We start from the raw sequence: 21,257 nt of genomic DNA, 5'->3' as shown, positions 1-21,257 counted from the left end.
CAGTTTAAGTACAGAGCAGTTACCATCCCTGTGTCCCACAGGATTTCCCGAAATCTGTACCAGCGTTGGAGGACGCAGATAGATACTGTTGAATACATCAACTTGATCTTGAAAGAAGGAAGTCTCTCATACCGGTATCTCATTTCTGACAAAGTTCTTGGCTCATCGATGGCATTCAAGAACAGAAGCATTTAAGACAATATTAGAAAAAGATGTGCTTGCTTTTACTTGTAGAAGGTACAAGGACTACTTCAGGATTGCTACGAAGTCATATTCGTATTTAAGAGTCAGTTGCTCTTGGAGCATCTGGCTAGCTCAGTTGGAAGAGCAAGTGACTCTTGATCTCGGGGTCATGAGTTTGATTGAGCCCCACATTGGGTGTGGAGATTATTTTTAAAAAGTTATAAAATTTAAAGAAGGGGCAGGTGCTTTGTCACATGGGATATGATCCTAATGCCTTTATACTTGTCATATGGACTGCTTGTAGCATTTGAGAACTGCCACTGCCTAATGTGCATTTCTATTCAAAACAAGGGGCTGGCGTTAGTTTTTGTTAGCTTTTCCTTTCTTGGTTTTAGTCCTACGTGTTTTTGTTTTTGTTTTAAGATTTTATTTATTTATTTGACAGACAGAGATCACAAGTAGGCAGAGAGGCAGGCAGAGAGAGAGGAAGGGAAGCAGCTCCCTGCTGAGCAGAGAGCCCGATGGAGGGCTCGATCCTAGGACCCAGAGATCATGACCCTAGCCTAAGGCAGACACCTCAATGCACTGAGCCATCCAGACGCCCCTTAGTCCTGCGTGTTAAACAGATAAGGAATCTCATCAAAGTTGTTTCAAATATGTAGGTAGAGAAAGAACATGTACAAGTTGACGTTGAATACCAAGCGTGGCACGTATGCTCAGGTAGAACATCTTCCTTGTGACAGGGGTATTCTTTGAGTTGTTTTTTTTTTATAAATACTCCTGTGACACCATCCCTACTCTCTCGAAGCTTAAAAATGGAGATGTTGTGGCTGCACACATCACGTAGGGTCTGCAGAAGACCTAGTTGCCCTTTCCAAGAAGATGTCATTACATCAAAATGAAAAAACATTGACTTTCTCGTTACCCTGGATGAGAGATATTTGTATTCTCCATCATCTTCTCAGTGAGTGTGTTTTTATTATACGCTCACTCCCTTCTTAAATGCATTTCAGAGCACACCCTGCTGAGTATGGATTACTTTTTTCTCCTATCATGAACAATAGCCTTATTTTGGGATTTTTAAAATACATTGTTTACAACCTGACACCTGTTGCTTTGGTGACATGGTCTGTTTGGTTTCTGTGGGATTAAACTGGCCACAAACCAGAGTGGTACAGAGATAAGTTGAGGGATCTCTTTTTGAGGTGTTGAGAGATTCCATTCCCCAAAAGCAACCCTATCCTGTTCCACAGCTGCCCTTGTACCATAAGTCTGACAACAGCAGAAGACAACACCAAGATCCATGCTTATCTTACCGCTCCAAGGCATCAAGATTTCCTTTCCAACCAGCAACAATAGCAACAACGACAGCTACACAAAGCACCCTCTCAGAAGATAGGAATTTCATTTTTTAAATTTCTATTCCAAACAGCACTCAGTAAGTTACTTTTGAAAGACTGGAGTCCAGCAGCATTGCGTCATAGTTAAGAGCACGGACGTTGGATCCAGAGTGCCTGGGTTCACATTCTGGCTCAGGCACATGTTAGCTATGTGATTCTGGGTATGTTACCTCTTGTCTCAGTGCTTTGATTCTCTCATCTGCCAAATGGGTTTCATATCTATAAAACACATAAAGGAGTGCCTCGCACTTAGTGTTTATTAGAGGCATTGATATGAAATTTTAATGGGTGCATTTAGGGACCATTGGACTGGACATCAGGATATTTGAGTTTGAATTTTTTTATTTTTAATATTTTTTTAAGATTTTATTTTTTTATCTGAGAGAAAAAGGAAGAAGAACCGGGGGAGGGGCAGCGGGAGAGGGAGAAGCAGTCCCCCCCACTGAGCAGGGAACCCAGATGCAGGGCTCTATCCCAGGACCCCTAGAGCACAACCCATGTCAAAGGCAGATGATAAACTGACTGAGCCACCCAGATGCCCCAGTGTTTGAGTTTTAGTCTTTTTTTTTCTCTTTTTTTTTGCAATTAACTCATCCATATCTTTGTAAGGAAGTTCCAGCAATCATAGGTTAATCAGTACATACTTACATGTCTGTGATATTTATAAACAAGGAGGCTGAACCAACTGGAAATTAGGTTTTTCTCAAAGTCTAATATCCTTTAGGTTTGTATTGCTTAATACCCAATGATATGTTGTCGGTAGATTCCTCTCAGTTTTATTCTCTCTCACTCACTATACTGAGCTTTTTTTGGTGGATAATTTGGGGCTAAATATTAGAATGAGGGAATGAGGAATAGGATCACTAAAAATCAAGTTGACAGGTCATGAGTGGCTTCCTGTGGGTCATTGACTTGACCACACCTTCTTGTGGACAGGTGTAAGTTCCTATTCTCGAGGAATATACAGTTGGAACAAAAAGAGGCTCATTCGGTAGACACAAACAATAAAGTATGTTGAGTTCTAAGAGAAAGACTCACCTGCAGATGAGTGAGAGATGAATTAGTTACACCCATGAGGACTTGGCCTTGTGGGCTCTGGGCAAGCTTCGTTGAAAACACGATCAAGGAGGCACATGAAGAGGACCAGCAGGAACGATAATGCTGCTTTCTAGGAATTTGGAGTAATTCAGGGTACATGTCAGGAAAGGGAGTGGGCTTGGGATAGGGGTAGAAACTGACCTAAGACTGTGGGAAGTGATAAAGCCGAGGTGGGATTTGGAAGAGCTTGGCAAATCCTTGCCCTCGATTATAATCAGATTACACCCAGTGAGACATAGTGCGAGCTCTGGTGGAGTGACAGGAAATGCGCGCAAGGAGCTGTGGTTGATGTCTCAGAAATTCACTTCTTAGACAATTCTGTGCTTTAAAAAAAAATGACTTCCAGTGGCCCTCTTGGCACAGTGGGCAGCGCGTCAGTCTCATAAAAAAAAATGACTTCCATTATTATCTTTCTTCCTGTCCTCCTAGTATCTGTAAAATATAGGAATTGTTGGCAAGGCAAAGTTTTCCTTCAGCTTCTCTGGGTGAATGGCATGTTCGTTTTCACGCTCTTGCATAAACTGAAGAAGGTTGTTTTGTGATATTCCCAAACTCAGGTTTAGGTCTTAGAGTGAAGGTATTTTAGTCATTGATGACATCTTACAATGTCTCTCCGTTCTGTTTTCAGAAGGATGAACAACATGATCTATGATTTTATTTCCTATAGTTCCTGTAATTCTTACAGTGTTACAAAGTACACATGATTGTTCCTTTTTTATATTTTAGTAATCCTAGAGTAGTAAAGGTAAAGCAACTAGTTCAAGTTCACACGGCTAATGAATGGCAGAGCTCTAATTTGGACCTTCATCTACCATTTCTCTTCTCTTTCTCCTCTCCTCCTCTGCCTTTACTCATTCATTTCCAGGTGTCTTTCTAAACCCTATGCAAGTAGTATGTTAAGGAAGGACATGCAATGGGCATACAATATTTTTTTCCACCTTTTATTTGATGTGAATATGCATAGGGCCTAGTGTTGAGCCAATAGTTGTGGAATTAAGGCAAGAAAGGAAGTCCTTGTTTACAAATTTGAGGGAAACTAAGGTGTAGGATATGTTTTGTTTAACCTGGAAAAAAAAAAAGCTGAATAATTTCACCTCCATTTTACAACACTGTTTTCCTGCCAGTCTGTTTTTTATTTTTTATTTTTTTTTAAGAGAGAGAGAGAGAGAGAGGACATGAGTTGGTGGGGAGGAAGAGGGAGAGAGAGAATCTTAAGCAGGTTCCATGGTCAGTGTGGAGCCTGATGTGGGGCTCAATCTCACAACCCTGAGATCGTGACCTGAGCCGGAATGAAGAGTCAGCTGCTTAATGGACTGGTCTACCTAGATGCCCCCCTTCTAATCTATTTTTAGTTTAACTCAAAGGTCAGTACAATCTTGTGGTTAGATATATCATTGAGAGAGATGGTTGGTACCTACTATAAGCTCAGTGGCTCACCCAATACACGTCACTGGATGATGAAACCAGAGCGTATGGTCTTGGTCTCCAATCAGTAGACAGTGCTCGGACTTTATGAGTCTGCCTGCTTGTAGGTTTCCTACTATTCTTTTCATGCTTAAAGACAAGCCGTCATCTCTTTGCATGTGGGAACTAAGCCTGAGCCTCATTGCGAAAACACAACAGCCTGTGCCAGTATACTATTATGGCTCTTGTATACTCTGTGATTCTCAGAATTTAATCCTATAGAACCTGAAAGAACCAAATATCAAAAAGACTTGCTATATCCTATCTTCCACCTCATATTTTTAGAAGGTAGAAGGGCAGCAAAAAGGCAAAGCACGTGCAACTCTGGCATAATCCTGTGTATGAAATTGCTTTGCTAAGAGCTGGGTGTGACCGTTAACTGGTCATTAACCATTAACCATTAACTGACCATCCTACCTCAGGACGCCACAGGCTCCATGTCACAGGGGACTTGCCTCCTCTTTGGGGGTCTGACACCACCATTCCTTCTCATACTTTTGGGCATCCTCTTTTAGAGCTTGAGGCAGGTTCTCAGAATGTCACCAGTGATCTGGAGATCTTTGAAATTTGAAGGTAAATGTGAAATTTAATAATGGACAGACATCATTTGGCCGCATGTCTTGTGATAAAGAAGACGGTCAGATGTTTTAAGGGAATATGAATGAAATGTATTTGGACTGCGTCCCCTTTTATAAAGTGACTCTAGTGACAAGTTTTAAAGAGAGCTTCAAAAAGTATCAGAGCAATCCCTTGGGAACAGGTTTTAGTGTCCTTAGGTAACTTATTTTGAAGTCTAACTTGGGATTCTTTATAAAAACTTAAAAAGTCTGTCCATTGATGGGACTATGACTTTTTTGCTAGAGATATGTAATCAGTTTTTGTTCCATATTACAGAATCCCAGTTAAAGAGACAATTTCAATTTCAGGTAGCATGGGCAGAAAGTAGTGAGGAAAAAAGTAGCATTAATAACAAGACAGAGAAAAACAAAAACAAAAACAAAAAAACAAAACAAACACAAAAAACAAGAAAGAGAAAGGAGTGAAAGGGAAGTTGTATCGCTGTATGGAAAAACCTTTACTACGAAACAGTAGAGGGTTTTCTTACTTTTTTTTTATATTTTTGATCATTTAAAGCAAAAATACTACAGGTTATTGGCTGCATGTTTTTAATGCTCTGTAATTGTGTACCGAGCCAAATGCCATTATTTTAAAATCACTTAATGTTGGAAAACAATTGGATAAACCCCACTTGGAGTGCCCTGTGGGTCATCTCAAGCCATTTGGTTCTGTTAACAAAATTAAAACAATTGGGGGAAATATACAAATGCTTTCAAATGGGTTTTACAATTATGATGTCTGTATGTGTGAAAAAGAGAACGACTCTTAGGCACGACATAAAGCCAAATACATCATTCCCGTGTATGAGTGATGTGCGTCGGGAGTAAGGATTTGACATATATTTTTATTTTGAGATGCCATGCTAATTTACATCATTCAGCCCCTTTACTGCCAAACTGTAAAAGTCCATTAAGTGACTGAAAGGAATATACAAATTATCCACTGGCACTCCAGGCTGGAACTTCACATACACCCTGTTATTCTCTCCGCCAGCTAGCTACAAGATTCTATTAAGCGTAAGTGAGAAAATTGTATTGCCTACAAACTAATTGTACAAAAGAGTCTAAAATAAGTAATCAGAGCCCAAGACTTTCTGAAAAGCTGCCAGGAGATATTATAAATTGCTCCATCATTCTTGTCAGCCTGCTTTAAAAACCCAGAGTTTCCATGTTCATCTGGTTCCCTCTGCAACAGAGCTCGCTTCCCCAGCTCTTGACAAAACTGGGAAGATTCCAGTCCTGTCCTCAGTAGCAGCCTAATTCTGTCCCTGGTGCCATCTAACAAATGTGTCCCAGGAAATGGCAAGCTGTAACCCAAGAAAACTCCATGTGTGAAATGAGGATCCTTGGCTTATGAACAATAACTTCTGTATCCTCCTTACGGACTGTCCAGCGTTCACATTTCAGGTGCCCACCGTTGCTATTGCTGGTCGTGTAGTTTCCACTTTTCGTGAATCGAAGGAAAACAAGGGCCCCGTAGAGATCATGTGGTCTCCTGGGAATAATGTCTTTGAGCCGGTACCAAAACAGATGTAACATTATTATCCAGGTGCTTGGGGCAGCACATTTTTAGGATAAAATGGTTATTTTGTTGTTGTTGTTGTTATTGCATAGAAAAAGCACCAGGGAAGGTAGTTCAAGGGCAGAATCCGTGTAGACTCTAACACGGATCAAACACTTTGTTGGGTGGACGATCATAGCCAGCAACGATGAACTAAGTAACTCAATGGGAGGGCTTTGAAATGAGAGAGGTTTTCCTCTAGCGCATAAGTTCTTTAGAATAATGTTGATTTGTTTTTTAAGATATAAACCAGTGTTACTTAGTGAAATCAAGGTTATCACTCATGTATGTCAAAACTAATTTATTGAAATTTGGCTGGAGGATACCTAATTCATCGTAAACAATTTCTATACACTTAAGCTGAAAATATATCATTTGTGAAAACATTCAAGGCCGCTATAATTTCCATCCATTCACAGTGAAATTTTTACAAAACATGTTTTGTTGCCTGTAGTTTTGGGAAGATTCCTTACCTCAATGTAGTTATGTGTTCATTTTTCACAGCATAGTTCAGTCATTCCACTCCTAGGTTGAAAATTCATTGACTTTACTTTTTTTTTTATTATTTTAAAGATTTTATTTATTCATTAGAGAGAGAGCAAGCACACCAGCAGGAGGAGAGTTAAAGAGAGAGGGAGAAGCAGGTTCCTGCTGAGCTCCAAGCCCGACGAAGGGCTCTATCCTAGAACCTGGAGATCATGACCTGAGCCAAAGGCAGAGCTTAACCATCTGAGCCACCCAGGCACCCCTTCCTTGACTTTCTTAGGCATAATGTCTGCATTTGTGGGAATGCATATGTGTGTGCTAGTTGTGAATCCAGAACCACCGCCCCCCACACTAAATTGTATTGTTCCTTGCTTACATATCTTATCTCCTCTGTCAAACTGTGGACTTCTCAAGAGCAGGAACCACCTCTTTCTATCCCAGCCCAGCACATGATCCACAATTGCAGGCTCCTGGATCAGCACCAAGGATCAAGGAATGAATAAGACAAAGGCTCTCCCTCGGGAGTTCATTCTGAGGCACTATTAAAAATTTCTCTGCCTTTATGTTTCCTTTTGTCATTGAAGAATTCTGGAATGTAATGGTTAGAAAGGAAACTAGGGTACTTCTTTGTATGTGATCTGAAGCTCTCATGTGGTAATTGTACAATTTTCCTTCTGTTTTTTGAATTTAAAATCCTTACATAATCATTCTTAGACGAGTCATTCATAGATTTAGCTATTATCATTTCATCGCTCCGAAATATTTTCTCCAATGTGGCTCCAGTTCTGAGAGCATCTACTTTGTAAGTAACACTAAGTACTATAACAAGATAAAAATTAACCCTCTTAGTGGCCTCTGTCTGTTTTTTCATGTTTTAAAACATTTTCATGTTTTATTTTCCTTTTATTCTTATCCTATTCATATCAAGATGCACTTTATCTTCTTTAAAGTCTCTTACGTTTATTTTTTTTATTTTCACATTTTGTGCCCCAGAAGACTTTGAATTTTTTTCCCCTTCAATGATCTCTTTCTGTTTTACTGTGCATTTCCATTTTTGTCAAAGCTACTTTTCAAGGTTTTGAAAAATTAATTAGGCTTCCTAATACTTTTTTTTTTTTTTAATTTGTGGAATTGTTTTCCTAGTGTTCTTAATATTGCTTCCTGATGGGACAGCTGGCACCTTCACCTTGTGGACATTACTACATTATAGCACCATAATTGGTGTTCATAGCAATGACCTTGAGATATCAAGGAAATATTAAGTTTTTTTGAAGCATACTATTTTGCTTATTTACTACTTTTTGGAGGAAGATTTTTCTACTGTATAAGAAATGGTCCTTGCCTCCAGGATCTTACCATCTAATGGGTAATATGCATGCAAAAAAGGTATGACAAAGTCCAGCGTGTCTGTATGTGATGAGAGTACACGAAAAGATATGAGAACCAAGAACTCATTTTCTGCTATGATGGTCTGAGAGGTTTTCATGAAAGATTTGAATGGAATTTGAGTTGAACAGTGAGACTTGGAAGTAATTTTAAGAAGAAAAGAGGGGTAAAGATAGATCATTCTCCAGAGGGAAGTCTGAAGGACACAGCAAAAAATGAATAAATTGACTCGGCTGCATCAGAAAGTTCATATAAGGTGATAATTGTAATATCGCTAGATAAGTAGATGAGTGTCATACTGGAGTGGCGATTTTGTTTGCTAATCTAATAGTCTGTATTTAATTCAACAGACCATAGAAGTAGTGATTTTTTTAATTAAGGTTTTTTGGTTTGTTTTGTTTTTGTTTTTTGTTTGTTTGTTTTTTAAATTAAGCTGTCCTCAGAAGAGGTCAGCAGTCTGGATTCCAGGGGTATGGAATGGAGGCACAAAGCCCAGGTAGGAGATAACGGCTTTAGTCCAGGTGTGAGCTTACACAGGCCTGCTCGAGGTTCCTGTCTGAAGTGTGTTCTCATGGAGGCTGAGCATAGAATTTTCAGAGGAAGAGGAACCAGTCTGAAATGAAAACTGATTTTTTTGTGGGGTGGGAGGGAGATAGTGGGTCACCGTGGTAGAAGTTTCCAACGTTGGGTGAAAAATGTGGGTCATGCTTTAGTACTGGAAAGTAAGCAAAGTGAGGACTTCATACTGACTTTCCAGGCAAAAAGGGGCAACAAATGCTATTTGGAAGCCATTTTTTCCCCCTAACTAGTTATTGTTCATCTCTTACTAAGAAAGCAAAGACTGAGTTTCTTTTTAAATAAGAATAGGAAGAGGTAAGTGGAGTGGAAAGTTCTGGTAGTAGAATACTAATTAACCCCTAGGAAATTACTAGCAACACTCCCTGGATGGGAAATACATTTTCAGTGATGGTTAAAGAAACTTAGCAGTGAAAAATGGTTCATCTAAAGTTCAGACTCTAAATCCTTTTATTCTCAGCCATGACCCAGCCAGGCTGCTTCCCTTTGACTTATCCTTAATATTCTGGGTATTAGTAACATCTCTGAAGAAGGTGATAGTGTGTGCCTCTGTTGATGCAATTAATAATTATCTTATTATTTAACCTCTTATGTTAAAAAATAGTTGCTTTTATTATTATACATGCCCTGAGTTAGAATGCTAAGTGAGCCAAATAATTTTGATAGGCTTATCTCAAGTTATAATGCACAGTTTTAAAAAAAGTAGATATTTCAGTCATGCATACTTAGCCAATTTGCAGTAGTTATAAGTGGTTAGGTATTACTTCCTGTTGGATTAGCAGTTGCTGAGTAGTTGAGTCTTGGTACAATCCTGCAATCCACTAATGTGATATTTAATGAGGAGACATCAGTCTGGAGAAAGGTAGTCAATATAAATCAGTGTTTACAAAGTGTGATTAACTCTGAAATATTTCATCAATGCTGTGGTCCCAGGCAGACTCTATGCTAATTACTAGAATCTGTGCATGTTTCAGGGGACTTAGACGGACCCTGAGTATTGCAAACATGGAGCAGCAAAATTGCAATTATGCTCGGACCGTCTCTGATGACAATTTATGCATTTGGTGTGATGACCTCCCCCTTCCCAAGAGGGCAATAAACAGAATGCATTTTCATTAAGATACTAATGCACTTAATCACAAGGGGAAAGGGTTAGGAAGTAAGGAAAGACCTTCAAGCACTGTGTGACAGAGCTGATAGGGGAGAGGGGCTTTATTTTAAAGGCAGCTTCTTTACAAAGCTGTAGGCAGCCCTAGAGCACATCCCACACACTGTCATTGGCATTAATTGAGAAAGAATTTCAAGTTAAAGTTTGGATCTTCTTCTGGCTACATATGTATCGCTTCAAATGTGTAAGTAGGACCGTAAGTAATGTCAACTCTGACATTAAAAATATCGTTTCGTAGCAGTTTCTTTTTGTTTATAATACTTCCTTGGAGCTTGAGTGTTTGGAATTCATTATGCAGATGTAACAAACATGCTGATGACGACCAGCATCGTCATTGTCCTCCTCGTCCTCAATAAACGTTTACTCAAGCAGAGAACTGTGTTGTAAGGCCTGGGTAAGCGTGGTCACGAGAACCATGTCATTTCCGTCCCTGTCCTCTAGGAGTTTACTGTCAGGCTCAGATTAGCCTGCTGATCATTTTTCACAGCGGGGTTTATGCTGTTTAGTGTCACAAGGACAATAAGCCTGATACATTGGAATATTAGTAACCAATAGAAATCCAGGACTGATGATACAAGAATATGATTTTGATGTTCATGCTTTTATGGAAATAATTTGCTTTGAAATTTCTTTGGGATTCTAAAATTCTGGAAGATTGTTATTTTGACTAAGCATAATGTTTTAAAGGCTAACTTTAAACTTGGTCTTTTGAGATCCTTTATCATGTATCTTCTAAATATTCCGTGCTTCTTTTTTTTTTTTTTCTCCAAGAGAGGGAGAGAAAGTGGCAGGGTGGGGAGGAGAGGGGCAGAGGGAGAGGGAGTCTGAAGCATGGGGCTCGATCTCAAGTCTAAGATCATGATTTGAACCAAAGTCAAGAGTCAGACCCTTCACTGGCTGAGCCACCCAGGTGCCCCTATTCGGTGTGTCTTACACGGTTGCCACAGAATGTCCCACTTCGTGACGTTTGTGACATCCTAACGAGTCTCATGTGACTTGTGCTTTTGAGAAGGGAGGCGGACGTAGCAGAGTAGGCATTGCCTTTGGGGTGCTCACGTTTCCTGGGTCTTGCGAATCTAACTGCTTTTCTTCCAACCCTGTGTTTTAGGTAATATAGAATACAGCTGCCCTGCCACGAATGAATGTGAAATCACTAAGCGCAGACGTAAATCCTGCCAGGCTTGCCGCTTCATGAAGTGTTTGAAAGTGGGCATGCTGAAAGAAGGTAAGGCGTGTTGCGGGGGGCCTGTGCTTTCGGTTGGGGATGGGGGAAGGGCGCCTGCAGGGAATTACGGAGACACTAGAGAAAACCAGGAAAAGATGGGGTCACAGTAAGCACTCCGAATCCAATGGCAGAATACATCTTTACGCCTGAGTTTTCTGATATGTCCTGGCTAACTGCATGATATCAACAGGAAGGGACAAGGTAGGAAATACCTGATGTGCAGCTTAACCCACCAGGTATGCTTGGTAATTCTGACTCTTTTCATCTTTACGAGTTGCAGAAGGCAAAGGACAAAGGACACCAAAAGGCTAGTCCTTGTCTTTTTGTGTTTCCTTCTCATTTCTAAGTTTGCAGGGAGATTTTTCCCCTCCACCGTTGCTAAGATGTAATTGACAAATAAGAATTGTGTATATTTAAGGTGTATGACTTGAAGTTTTGATATACATATGTATTGTAAGATAATTGCCACAGTCGAGCTAATTAACAGACCCATCATTTCATATTGTCACCACTTTAAAAATAATAATAATATTAGGTTTAACACACTCTTTATTTTTTTCCAATCTTATCCTTTGGACTTAGGTTCTTTTCTAAAAAGCTTGTAATAATGATACTAAAATTGTTGCTTTCACTCAGGGGGAACGCCAACAAACACAGAATAATAACAGTGACCAAGGATCCAGTTATGGCCTGAGCTCACACAGCTCACAAGTGGTAGAGCCAAGAACCGAGCAGAGGGTCAGATTCTAGAATTCACTGACTTCTTCCACCCATATCCAAGGTCCTGAAATATTTGTATATGTCAGCATGTCCAACGAAACTAACATTTTAGCTTGGAGCTAGGAAGAAGTTATTCTTTTCTTTGGAAAGCCTGGGTAGGTTTTTTGTTTTTGTTTTTAAATGCATCCCTGTCTATATGTTTTTGTAGATGCGTGTTTCTTTTTTTATGGTTTTAGATTTTACTCTCTCTTTCTCTTCAGAAAATTTGCCAGAGTTTAATATAAATATGATAATTTTATGAAGTGACAAAAGTTTGAAAGAAAATTAGGCAAATTACATTTAAATGTATTGCTTCTGTTGAGTCATAACATACACTTTGTTCATGGGGTTGGCCCTATTAGTTTATATATTTGGTCTTACTGGAGATCCCTTATTTTTTAACTTCTAAATGCAAATAGATCCAAGTGTTTATTCCCTAAGAACAAACCAAAGCTTCAGCAAACCAGGAGTTGGCATTCCTAGATCTCATAATTTTTCCTGGTTTGTTCTTAATGCAAAAAAGGTGAGTGGATCACTTATGTTTGGGGATATGGAATTCATGCCCCATTTCTCCACCCTTTACTAGACCGCTAAGAACTAAGCCCTCATTTGACGAGGAACAAAGAAGACCCTCTCAAACTCTTATCATCTTTGACTCTCCTCTTCCCCTGGAGTGGGGTGAGGGGGGAGCTATAAACAAAGAGTGTATGACTTTATAATTAAGGCCTTATAAAAACATCACACAAGATATATTGTCAAGTCAAAAAATAATAATAAAAAAATAAAGGGGCGCCTGGGTGGCTCAGTGGGTTAAAGCCTCTGCCTTCAGCTCAGATCATGATCCCAGGGTTCTGGGATCGAGCCCCACATCGGGCTCTCTGCTCAGCAGGGAGCCGGCTTCCTCCTCTCTCTACCTGCCTCTGCCTACTTGTGATCTCTGTTTGTCGAATAAATAAATAAAATTAAAAAAAAAAGTACAAATTCACTAGTCATATGATTCAATGTATATATGAGTTTATTTTTATATGAGTATGTATTTGTATTAAAAATGTATAAACATGTCTATTTTAATAATTCATATTAAAATATCTGTAGAGAGAAAAAGGAAAAAGAATGGTACGAGGGAGATGTGCTTCGTGATGGACTGTACATGGAGAAGTGGAAGTGGGATAAATGAGGATTGAGGACAGTGTGACACTATGAGTGCAACGAGGAGGGGACATATGAATACAATGCCCTTTCCTCTGCACAGCCTTTGGCACCGTTAGGATTTTTCATAGTTGATATATTTTACATTTATAATCCACTTGCTAAATATTTATTAAGTTTCTCCTGTGTGCCAGGCACGATTCTAGGCTCTAGCGGTGAGGCAGTGAGAAAGTCAAATATGGTTGTTCTTGCTAGAGAAAACTGACATGGAAGAGCCAGTGGGAGAGTTTTGATAAAGGAAGAAATATGTATAAAAACCCAACCATAATGACCCAACCCACAAGAGGAGGAATTTTCCTTTGAGTTAGAATGGTGGTGACAGCTTACTCCTTTTGAGGTTGAAACTTTATCTTAGTAATTGCCTTAAATCCTGTTGCAGATAACAAACAAAACCTCGTTCACAGTAACGTGATAAGTAACTGATGGTCCATTTCCGGTCGTTATATTGCCACTTAGTTGAGGTGTAGAGACTCACACTGAACTTAAAGCTCATTCAGAAGCCATTAATTAGAAGTTGGGAATTGAGGAATAATGTTCAAAGAACAAATCCATTTTTTAAAGTGTTATAAAAGTAATATATCAATTAGCACTTTGGATTGATGTGTCCTAGATGTGGATTTTATTTTCAAAAACTAAAGTACATGGAGATGTGTTTCCATTTACAGGTTGATAGAATTTATTGACTAGTTTAATTTTACTATGATTTTTTTCACCTCTTTGCACTCCCAGGTTTATGGATGAAGTGAAAACAGAAATAAAGTGTCCCTTAAATAATTTCCCCCTAAATAATTTCCCTCATTGTGGTTTTTAAGCAGGAGCACTCTGGAAGGTGGTTAGAGTGACCCAGGAGGTGTGAACTGTGTTTAATTAAACAATATTGGTGAAAGAAATGGGCCGGTGCTTATCTGTAATTCACACCTCTTCAGTTGCTGTTATCAAGCCTTTAGAGGGTCTGTTTTCAAGGGAATTGCTGCTGTTGCTGATATACTCAAATAATAATTTATTTTCCTTTACTTCCTTATGCCCACTTTGATGGGAAAATGCCAGTTCTCTAAGCCCCTCCCTGCAAAAGGATGGCTATGAGTAAATACGAAATATTCCTTTTCTTTTGTACTTAAAACTGTAGTGAAATATTGCACTGCACCCTGCATATAAATACACAATTATGTTTGGCCATCTCCTTGGCTCAAGACTGGCCTCCTCAGTCTGGAGAGAATGATACTGTCTTAAATGTATCTTTATGGATGGAGAGGGATTTCGGTCCCGTGCAGTATGTCAGGGATCATGATGTAGTAAATCTATTCAAATGTAAACCTGTTCAATTCAATTACCAGTCCATAATAAAATTTGCTGCTACAACCCCCATGTTGACCACAGCAGTCCATGCAGGCTGATGGCACAGCAGGCCTGGAAATTGACAGACAAAATCTATTTAAACAAAAAACAACATTAGTTATAGAATCTGAAATGAAATCAGATTTCAACAGCTTTGATGGGAACCTTCTTCCCTTTAACAGGTATTTTTATTCAACTAGCCAAATACATCTTCTATCAAGGGCTGCCTGAGGGAAATAAAGAAGTTTTCATGAAAAAGGTGGTTTATAGAAAAAGGAGACTTTACTCTTTTAAAAACAATAATCCCTAGTTTTATTGACTGATGTTTCTACTAATGATGTAGGGTGCCAAAAGGAAGTGATGGCTTAGTGGTCAGATGAGTCCGGTTGTATCACATTGTGCATCGTTAAATTCTTACAGGCTATGCCTTCTCGTTAGCCAGTGCCGGAATTATGTCTGAATGAACTACATTGGATTTTAACATTAGAATTTTTTTTCAAAAGACTTTATTTATTTGTCAGAGAGAGAGAGCACAAGTAGGGAGAGCTGCAGGCAGAGGGAGAAGCAACCTTCTGGAGCCTGATGTGGGGCTCAATCCTAGGACCCTGGGATCGTGACCTGGGCAGAAGACAGATGCTTAACTGCCTGAGCCACCCAGGTGTCTCTAGAATTTTTTTTTTTAATATGTTTGTGGAGAGATTTTTTTTCCCCCAAAGATTTTATTTATTTATTTATTTATTTATTTATTTATTTATTTATTTGACAGACAGAGGTCACAAGTAGGCAGAGAGGCAGGCAGAGAGAGAGAGAGGAGGAAGCAGGCTCCCTGCTGAGCAGGGATCCCGATTCGGGGCTCGATCCCAGGACCCTGGGATCATGACCTGAGCCGAAGGCAGAGGCTTTAACCCACTGAGCCACCCAGGCGCCCCATGTCTCTAGAACTTTTAGGTCAAAAAATCATTACCATTAGAAATGAATGATTAGTTGTGTGGAGAAAATGACAGAGTGCCGCAACATTTAAAGACAAAAACAAACAAACAAAAACCTTCAAGAAGCACAGTTAAAAAAAAAAAAAGATAGTTCATTCAAATCCAAGTGGTCACACCATTCCACATCCTGAAAAAAATCCCCTTTTCTTTTTCTGGGCTCTACTTTGCTGGTAAGCCTCACGAAGGATGGGCCAGCTTTAGTTTTTCGGCATTATGCCATACTGTATGTCAGCGAAACCCCATCTATTACAAGATATCTGGTCTCAACATTCCCTTTTCATTTTTTTCAGGTATTGCTTATTTGAAGGAAAAAAAACAAGAACTAATCAAGGTGTACCTATAAATCTGGTCAAGATTTATTTTTATTTTGATCTCTCTCCTTGGTTATTTAAAAGCTATTGCGGGACATACTGGTTCGGTTTACACTCTGTCAGTGGCAAAGAGAGACATTTTATGAAAGCAATAATTATTTTATTTAGGTATAGAATTCACTGATTGAAGGACTGAAGGGCTTTTTGCTCTTTACTGGTATGATGGGTTTCACCTTGGCAACTCAAGAATTTTTCTTTGACTCTTGTAGACGAGAGCAAGGTACCCACATGTATGCACAGCGTTCTGTTCCCCAGCCAGGCCAGCCTGTCCACCAAAGTATAGCAGAATCAAGGAAGCATGGAGGGCCAGTACAGCTATTTCATGCCAAAGAGATGCTTTTCACTTGGCCTATTTTTTAAGAGAGAGATTTTATTTATTTATTTGACAGAGAGAGCGAGCACAAGCAGGGGGAGTGGTAGGCAGAGGGAGAAGGAGAAGCAGGCTCCCCGCAGACCCTAGAGCCCAACACAGGGCTGCTCACTGCCAGGACCCTGGGATCATGATCTGAGCCAAAGGCAGGTGCTTAACTGACTGAGCCACCCAGGTGCCCCACTATGCCTATTTTTTTTTTAAAAGGTTACTTAAACCTTTCTGATCTTCCCTTTCATCATCTGTAAAGTGATGGTAGCAACAGTAGCATTTGCAAATGAAATGTGAATGATTAGTGAGAAACTGCATTGGACGTGTCCAAGCACGCATGTGGTATGGGATGAGGACTGAATGAACATTACTTGTTGCTAGAGACAGTAAGGGTCAAGCTGTGGGGTCAGGGGGACCGAGAGTCTAACCCTGACTCTCCCACTTCCTGGACCTGCACAATTTCCATAACCTCTAAGACCCTTTTTATTTGAGCCTGTTTATTTGTGAACACAGGACTGAAGATAGAACTTACCTTGTGAGGTTTTTGAAAAACCAAGAGAGGTAATAGAAGCACAGGGTCTGGCACATGGTTAGCGGGGGACGCTCGGAGCTAGAATCTGGGTATATGATATTCACCTGTTGCTCTAATATAAATTCATATAAATTTTGTTATTTTTTGGCAATATCAAGGACCTTGGGGGTCCTTTCCAAATTTTTTATAGAAACACATCAACAGGTGAAAATTTGTTCCACAATTTCATGAGGAAATTTAGTTTTTTGGGTTTTGTTTGTTTGTTTTTAAGTAGTTTCCATGTGTATCATGGATCCCAATGCGGGGCTTGAACTCATGACCGTCAGATCGAGACCTGAGCTGAGATCAGGAGTCAGAGGCCTAACCCACTGAGTTTTTAATATCTACCCTTAGGTCAAATCAAGAAAGACAACAGTATAAAAAAGGAAGAGGGGACTTCAAGCAGCAGTTTTTAACAACAACAAAGTAGGTGAGGAGTGCCTTTGATTACTGGTTGAGCAGTAGAAAGGAAGCCTCGTTCCTTTGTCATTCAGAGAAAACAGACAAACCACACACATTTTAAAATGCACATGGAGAAGTGTAAGAACTCAACTAGTCTCATAGGCACATTAAATTTTACCAAGGAAATTTTGATAGCAGAGCATCATGGGAAAAAACTAGAGTATCGCATGAGTTTTAGTACCTCTCCATGAGTATTACCTGAGCTTCTCCCCTGTGTCTGGCAAAATTCCATGCTTTAGCTTTTGATTTCGACTTTTCCTGTTACCTAGTGTTGTGATTTGGGGTAAATCCATTGATTTCTGTCTTCATTTCCCCATGGGCAGGGGAACATTTAGACCACGTTCTTTCTCATCCCTTCTATTCTGATGGAAGTTTTATTTAGAAAATGTTAGAAGGTCTGTGGAAACATTATACCAATATAGACATGAAGATACTTGTAATTATGATGATGGTGTTGACGATGTCTGTGAGGCAAGTCAAACCCTAGCAACCGTGATTTGTAGATTTGGCTAGTACGTTGTGCTCTTTGGTAAATTTTGTCTTAACCGGTTAATTCTTTGGTTGCTTTTTGTCTTTCTGGAAAAGGAGAAAGTATGATATTTTTGCCACAGTTAATAGCAGTGAGAGTTGTAGGAACAGTGGAGCAGTCGATAGATATTTAAATACTTAGGAAATGAAGTCTTGCACTTTTGCCAGTGTTTGAAAAACCTTTTCTCTGTGTTACCTCACAGTCCCTACCAACCCTTGCCAATATATTGAAGTGCAGTCGGTGAGTTTCATCTCTGTGAGCTTCTGAAATCTCACCACGGATTGCTGTATTGCTACCAGTCAGATTTATTGGAAGTTTTGTTGATACATTTTTTTTAAAAACATTTTATTTATTATTTGACAGAGAGAGATCACAAGTAGGCAGAGAGGCAGGCAGAGAGAGAGAGGAGGAAGCAGGCTCTCCACGGAGCAGAGAGCCCGATGCGGGGCTCCATCCCAGGACCCTGGGATTATGACCTGAGCCGAAGACAGAGGCTTTAACCCACTAAGCCACCCAGGTGCCCCTGTTGATACAGTTTTAAAATAAAAATATTGACATAAATAGGGGAGGAGAAGAGCAACTTTATATCCTTTAGATGCCTTCTAAATATTTCCTCTGGGGGAGAAGGGAGTCATTAAAACGAACAAAACCAGTGACATAGTTGTATGTTTTGTTGATAAGCACGTTTGCTTTTCATATTTGATTTTATATTTTTAGAGTAAGTTTCTGTTAGGGAGGTATTTCATATTTCCCCCTACTTTTTTTTTTTATTAAGATTTTATTTATTTGACACAGAGAGAGAGAGAGATCACAAGTAGGCAGAGAGGCAAGCCGAGCAGAGAGCCCGATGTGGGACTCGATCCCAGGACTCCGAGATCATGACCAGAGCCCAAGGCAGAGGCTTAAGCCACTGAGCTACCCAGGTGCCCCACCCCTACTTTTTAAAGTCCCAAACGACTAGCATGAAGATTCCGGGTAGGCAGTTTAAACGCTGCTTTAGGATAAAGGCAAAGCCAAGGATGGGAATCAGCATTTGGGATAAGTCACCATTCAGTGTGGAAAGGGCACAGCATATTAAGGTTCCGTTATCACCTTGAAAGTCTCACTCGGTAGATAAAAGCGGGGGACCCTGGGTGTGAAGTCTCATCAATCAGATGAGGAATCCAAGACTCAGAGGGTTTCAGTGACTTACACAGTGACCCACTGCGGCCAGAGTGGGAATGGGATTAGAAGTCAGGTAGGTCACCTTTCAGGCTCTGGGTCTCTGTCAAGCTTCGATGCAATTGTGGCCGAACAAGGGTCTTCTCGCTCGCCAGCCTCAAGAGGATTGGCCCCAGTCTCAGCACCGTAGGCTGATAGTGCCTGAGACATTCATGTAGGGGGAGAAGAAATGGGAAAGTGTCCTGGTGCTCGCAGGAAGCAGCAGAGCTTGTGGGTTTAAAAAAGGGGTTTGGGCCTAAGTTACACGTGACATTCATCAAGAGGGGCCTGTTCTGTAGGATTCTGATCTCAGGAAACCAAGCTTTTCTCACTTAGGGTCGGATGAGGCCACCGAAGATACAGACGGTGCGGGGGATGGGTCCAGAAAAGGTGCTTACGGAATCGCTGAGCAGCCACAGTATGGGGCCGAGTGTGAGCTGGAGGAGGCGTTACGTGCCAGAAGTTTTGGAGGTCCGAAGGGCACAGTGTGAGACCCACCGTGGAACAGTACATTTAGGTCCATTTGTTTTGTCGGACTGAGTTAGTGTCGGTCTCTGGATACCAGGTCCCCAGGGAAAGAAGTTAACCTCAAAAAGTCTGAGGATCTAGAATTATCTTTTTAAAAAAATATGTATTTTATTTATTTATTTGCCAGAGAAAGAGAGAGAGAGAATGCACAAGAAGTGGGGTGGGAGGAGGGCGGCAGGCAGAGGGAGAAGCAGGGTCCCTGCTCTGGATATGGGACTCGATTCCAGGACACCGAGATCATGACCTGATCCAAAGGCAGATGCTTAACTGACTGAGCCACCCAGGTGTCCCTAGAATTCTCTTTTATTTCCATTCCTGGGTCGGTGGATCTCCAGTATCTTAAGAAGGTTCCCTCATCTATGCCCTGCCTCAGTCTGGGCTTGCCAAGTCACTGCCAGTCGCTTTCGAGCAGAAAAGCCTCATATTTTACTCTGACTCATGAACTAATAGGGCTGGCCTAACATTTAGGAAATCTTTGTGTGGAGGAAATGGTAGCAGTAGAGAGATGGCACTAGCCTCTTTTCTCCCACCTGAGAAAATTCTTTGTCCAGGGCCCTATTTCTTCTGAGCGATCTCATCACAGTCCAGGCTTTTTAGCTTTGAGAAGGCGTATGTGTCGTGTGAGTGTGTGCGTGTGTACGCGTGCACATCCGTGCAGGTATATGAGACAGAACATGGATCATACATTTATTCATTGAGCCGCCATTACATCTCTTCAGTCAGTTGTCTTGAGCCCCCAGGATCTAATGAAAAATTATCCCAGAACTGTTTTCCTACAACCACAGCTTGTGTCTTGATTTATATATGGCAGTGGGAACTCTGAGAGTCTTCTGGGTTTACCCTATCAGCAGGAGAGCAAAGAGCAACTTACTTGTCTAATTACCCTTCTGTTTCATAGCTTCCATTTTAACAAAATGACCATTTAAAGGGTGTAACATTTTCCAGGTAGGTTCTCTTTAAAAAATAGAAAGCTACTCAGGTCATTTGGTAACAAGCTGATTTGTTTTTGCTTACTTAAAGAACCTGCTTGGCGCAATTTATCCTAACAAAGTATCTTTTGTAAAAACCCTCTGAAGAAGACATTGCCAAGGTGATTTTTTTTTTTCCCTCAAGTCTAGTATCATTATGCTGCCAAGTCGAAAACAGAAATTATTGGTAGGGAAATTTGGGTTCCTACTGCCTTCAAAAAGCAGAACAAAGAAAAGGAGAAAGCTTTAATGGTATTCAAGGAAAATATTTCTGTGTTAGATGACAGTTAATAGAACTGCATTGACCTCACTGGTATTTCTTGCACTCTCTGTTGTAATATTATCCTAAGAAGCTCCCTCATTAATGCAGAGTATTGAACAAGACTCCCAAGTTATAATATAAGCAATAGCAAAGAGCACCTTCTTTCTGAGCTTTGTCCTGACATGAAGCCATTTGGGAATATAGTTAAGTCCCACAAAAAGTTATTTCACGTACAGATACTGCATTACCAGATTGTGATTTTTTTTTTTTTTTTTTTGGACATGCTTTGTTGATAGGAAACTTGAACCGCTGTCTCAAAATGAATAGGGAAACTTTTGCGATTAAGGGGGTAATAACATATATTCCTAGGAGCCTAAAATGCATTAAGTTATGTGCTATGTGCTTTAGTTAGATTTTTTTTTCTTTTTTTTGTTCTTCCTTACAATGACCCCCAAAGGTGGGTATTTCCCCATTTCACAGAGGAATGAGGGCTTGGAGTGATAATGTTATTTGCCAGAGTTCTCACAAAGCACAATAAGAGACTGGATT

At 40.2% G+C, this 21,257-nt stretch overlaps 1 protein-coding gene across 17 annotated transcripts in view; it reads left to right on the top strand.

The window, feature by feature from the left end:
- ESRRG (estrogen related receptor gamma) overlaps nucleotides 1-21,257 on the top strand; it is a 625,647-nt gene that overhangs the window by 455,435 nt on the left and 148,955 nt on the right. For all 17 annotated transcript variants that reach the window (XM_047704102.1, XM_047704099.1, XM_047704103.1 and 14 more), the window contains one exon: nucleotides 11,048-11,164. In XM_047704102.1, the coding sequence (XP_047560058.1) occupies nucleotides 11,048-11,164 (117 nt within the window). The remainder of the gene's footprint in view (nucleotides 1-11,047; nucleotides 11,165-21,257) is intronic.

The sequence above is a fragment of the Lutra lutra genome, chromosome 15 (genome assembly GCF_902655055.1).
Source record: "Lutra lutra chromosome 15, mLutLut1.2, whole genome shotgun sequence".
Lineage (NCBI taxonomy): Eukaryota > Metazoa > Chordata > Mammalia > Carnivora > Mustelidae > Lutra > Lutra lutra.
This window is presented reverse-complemented; position numbering and strand designations above follow the sequence as displayed.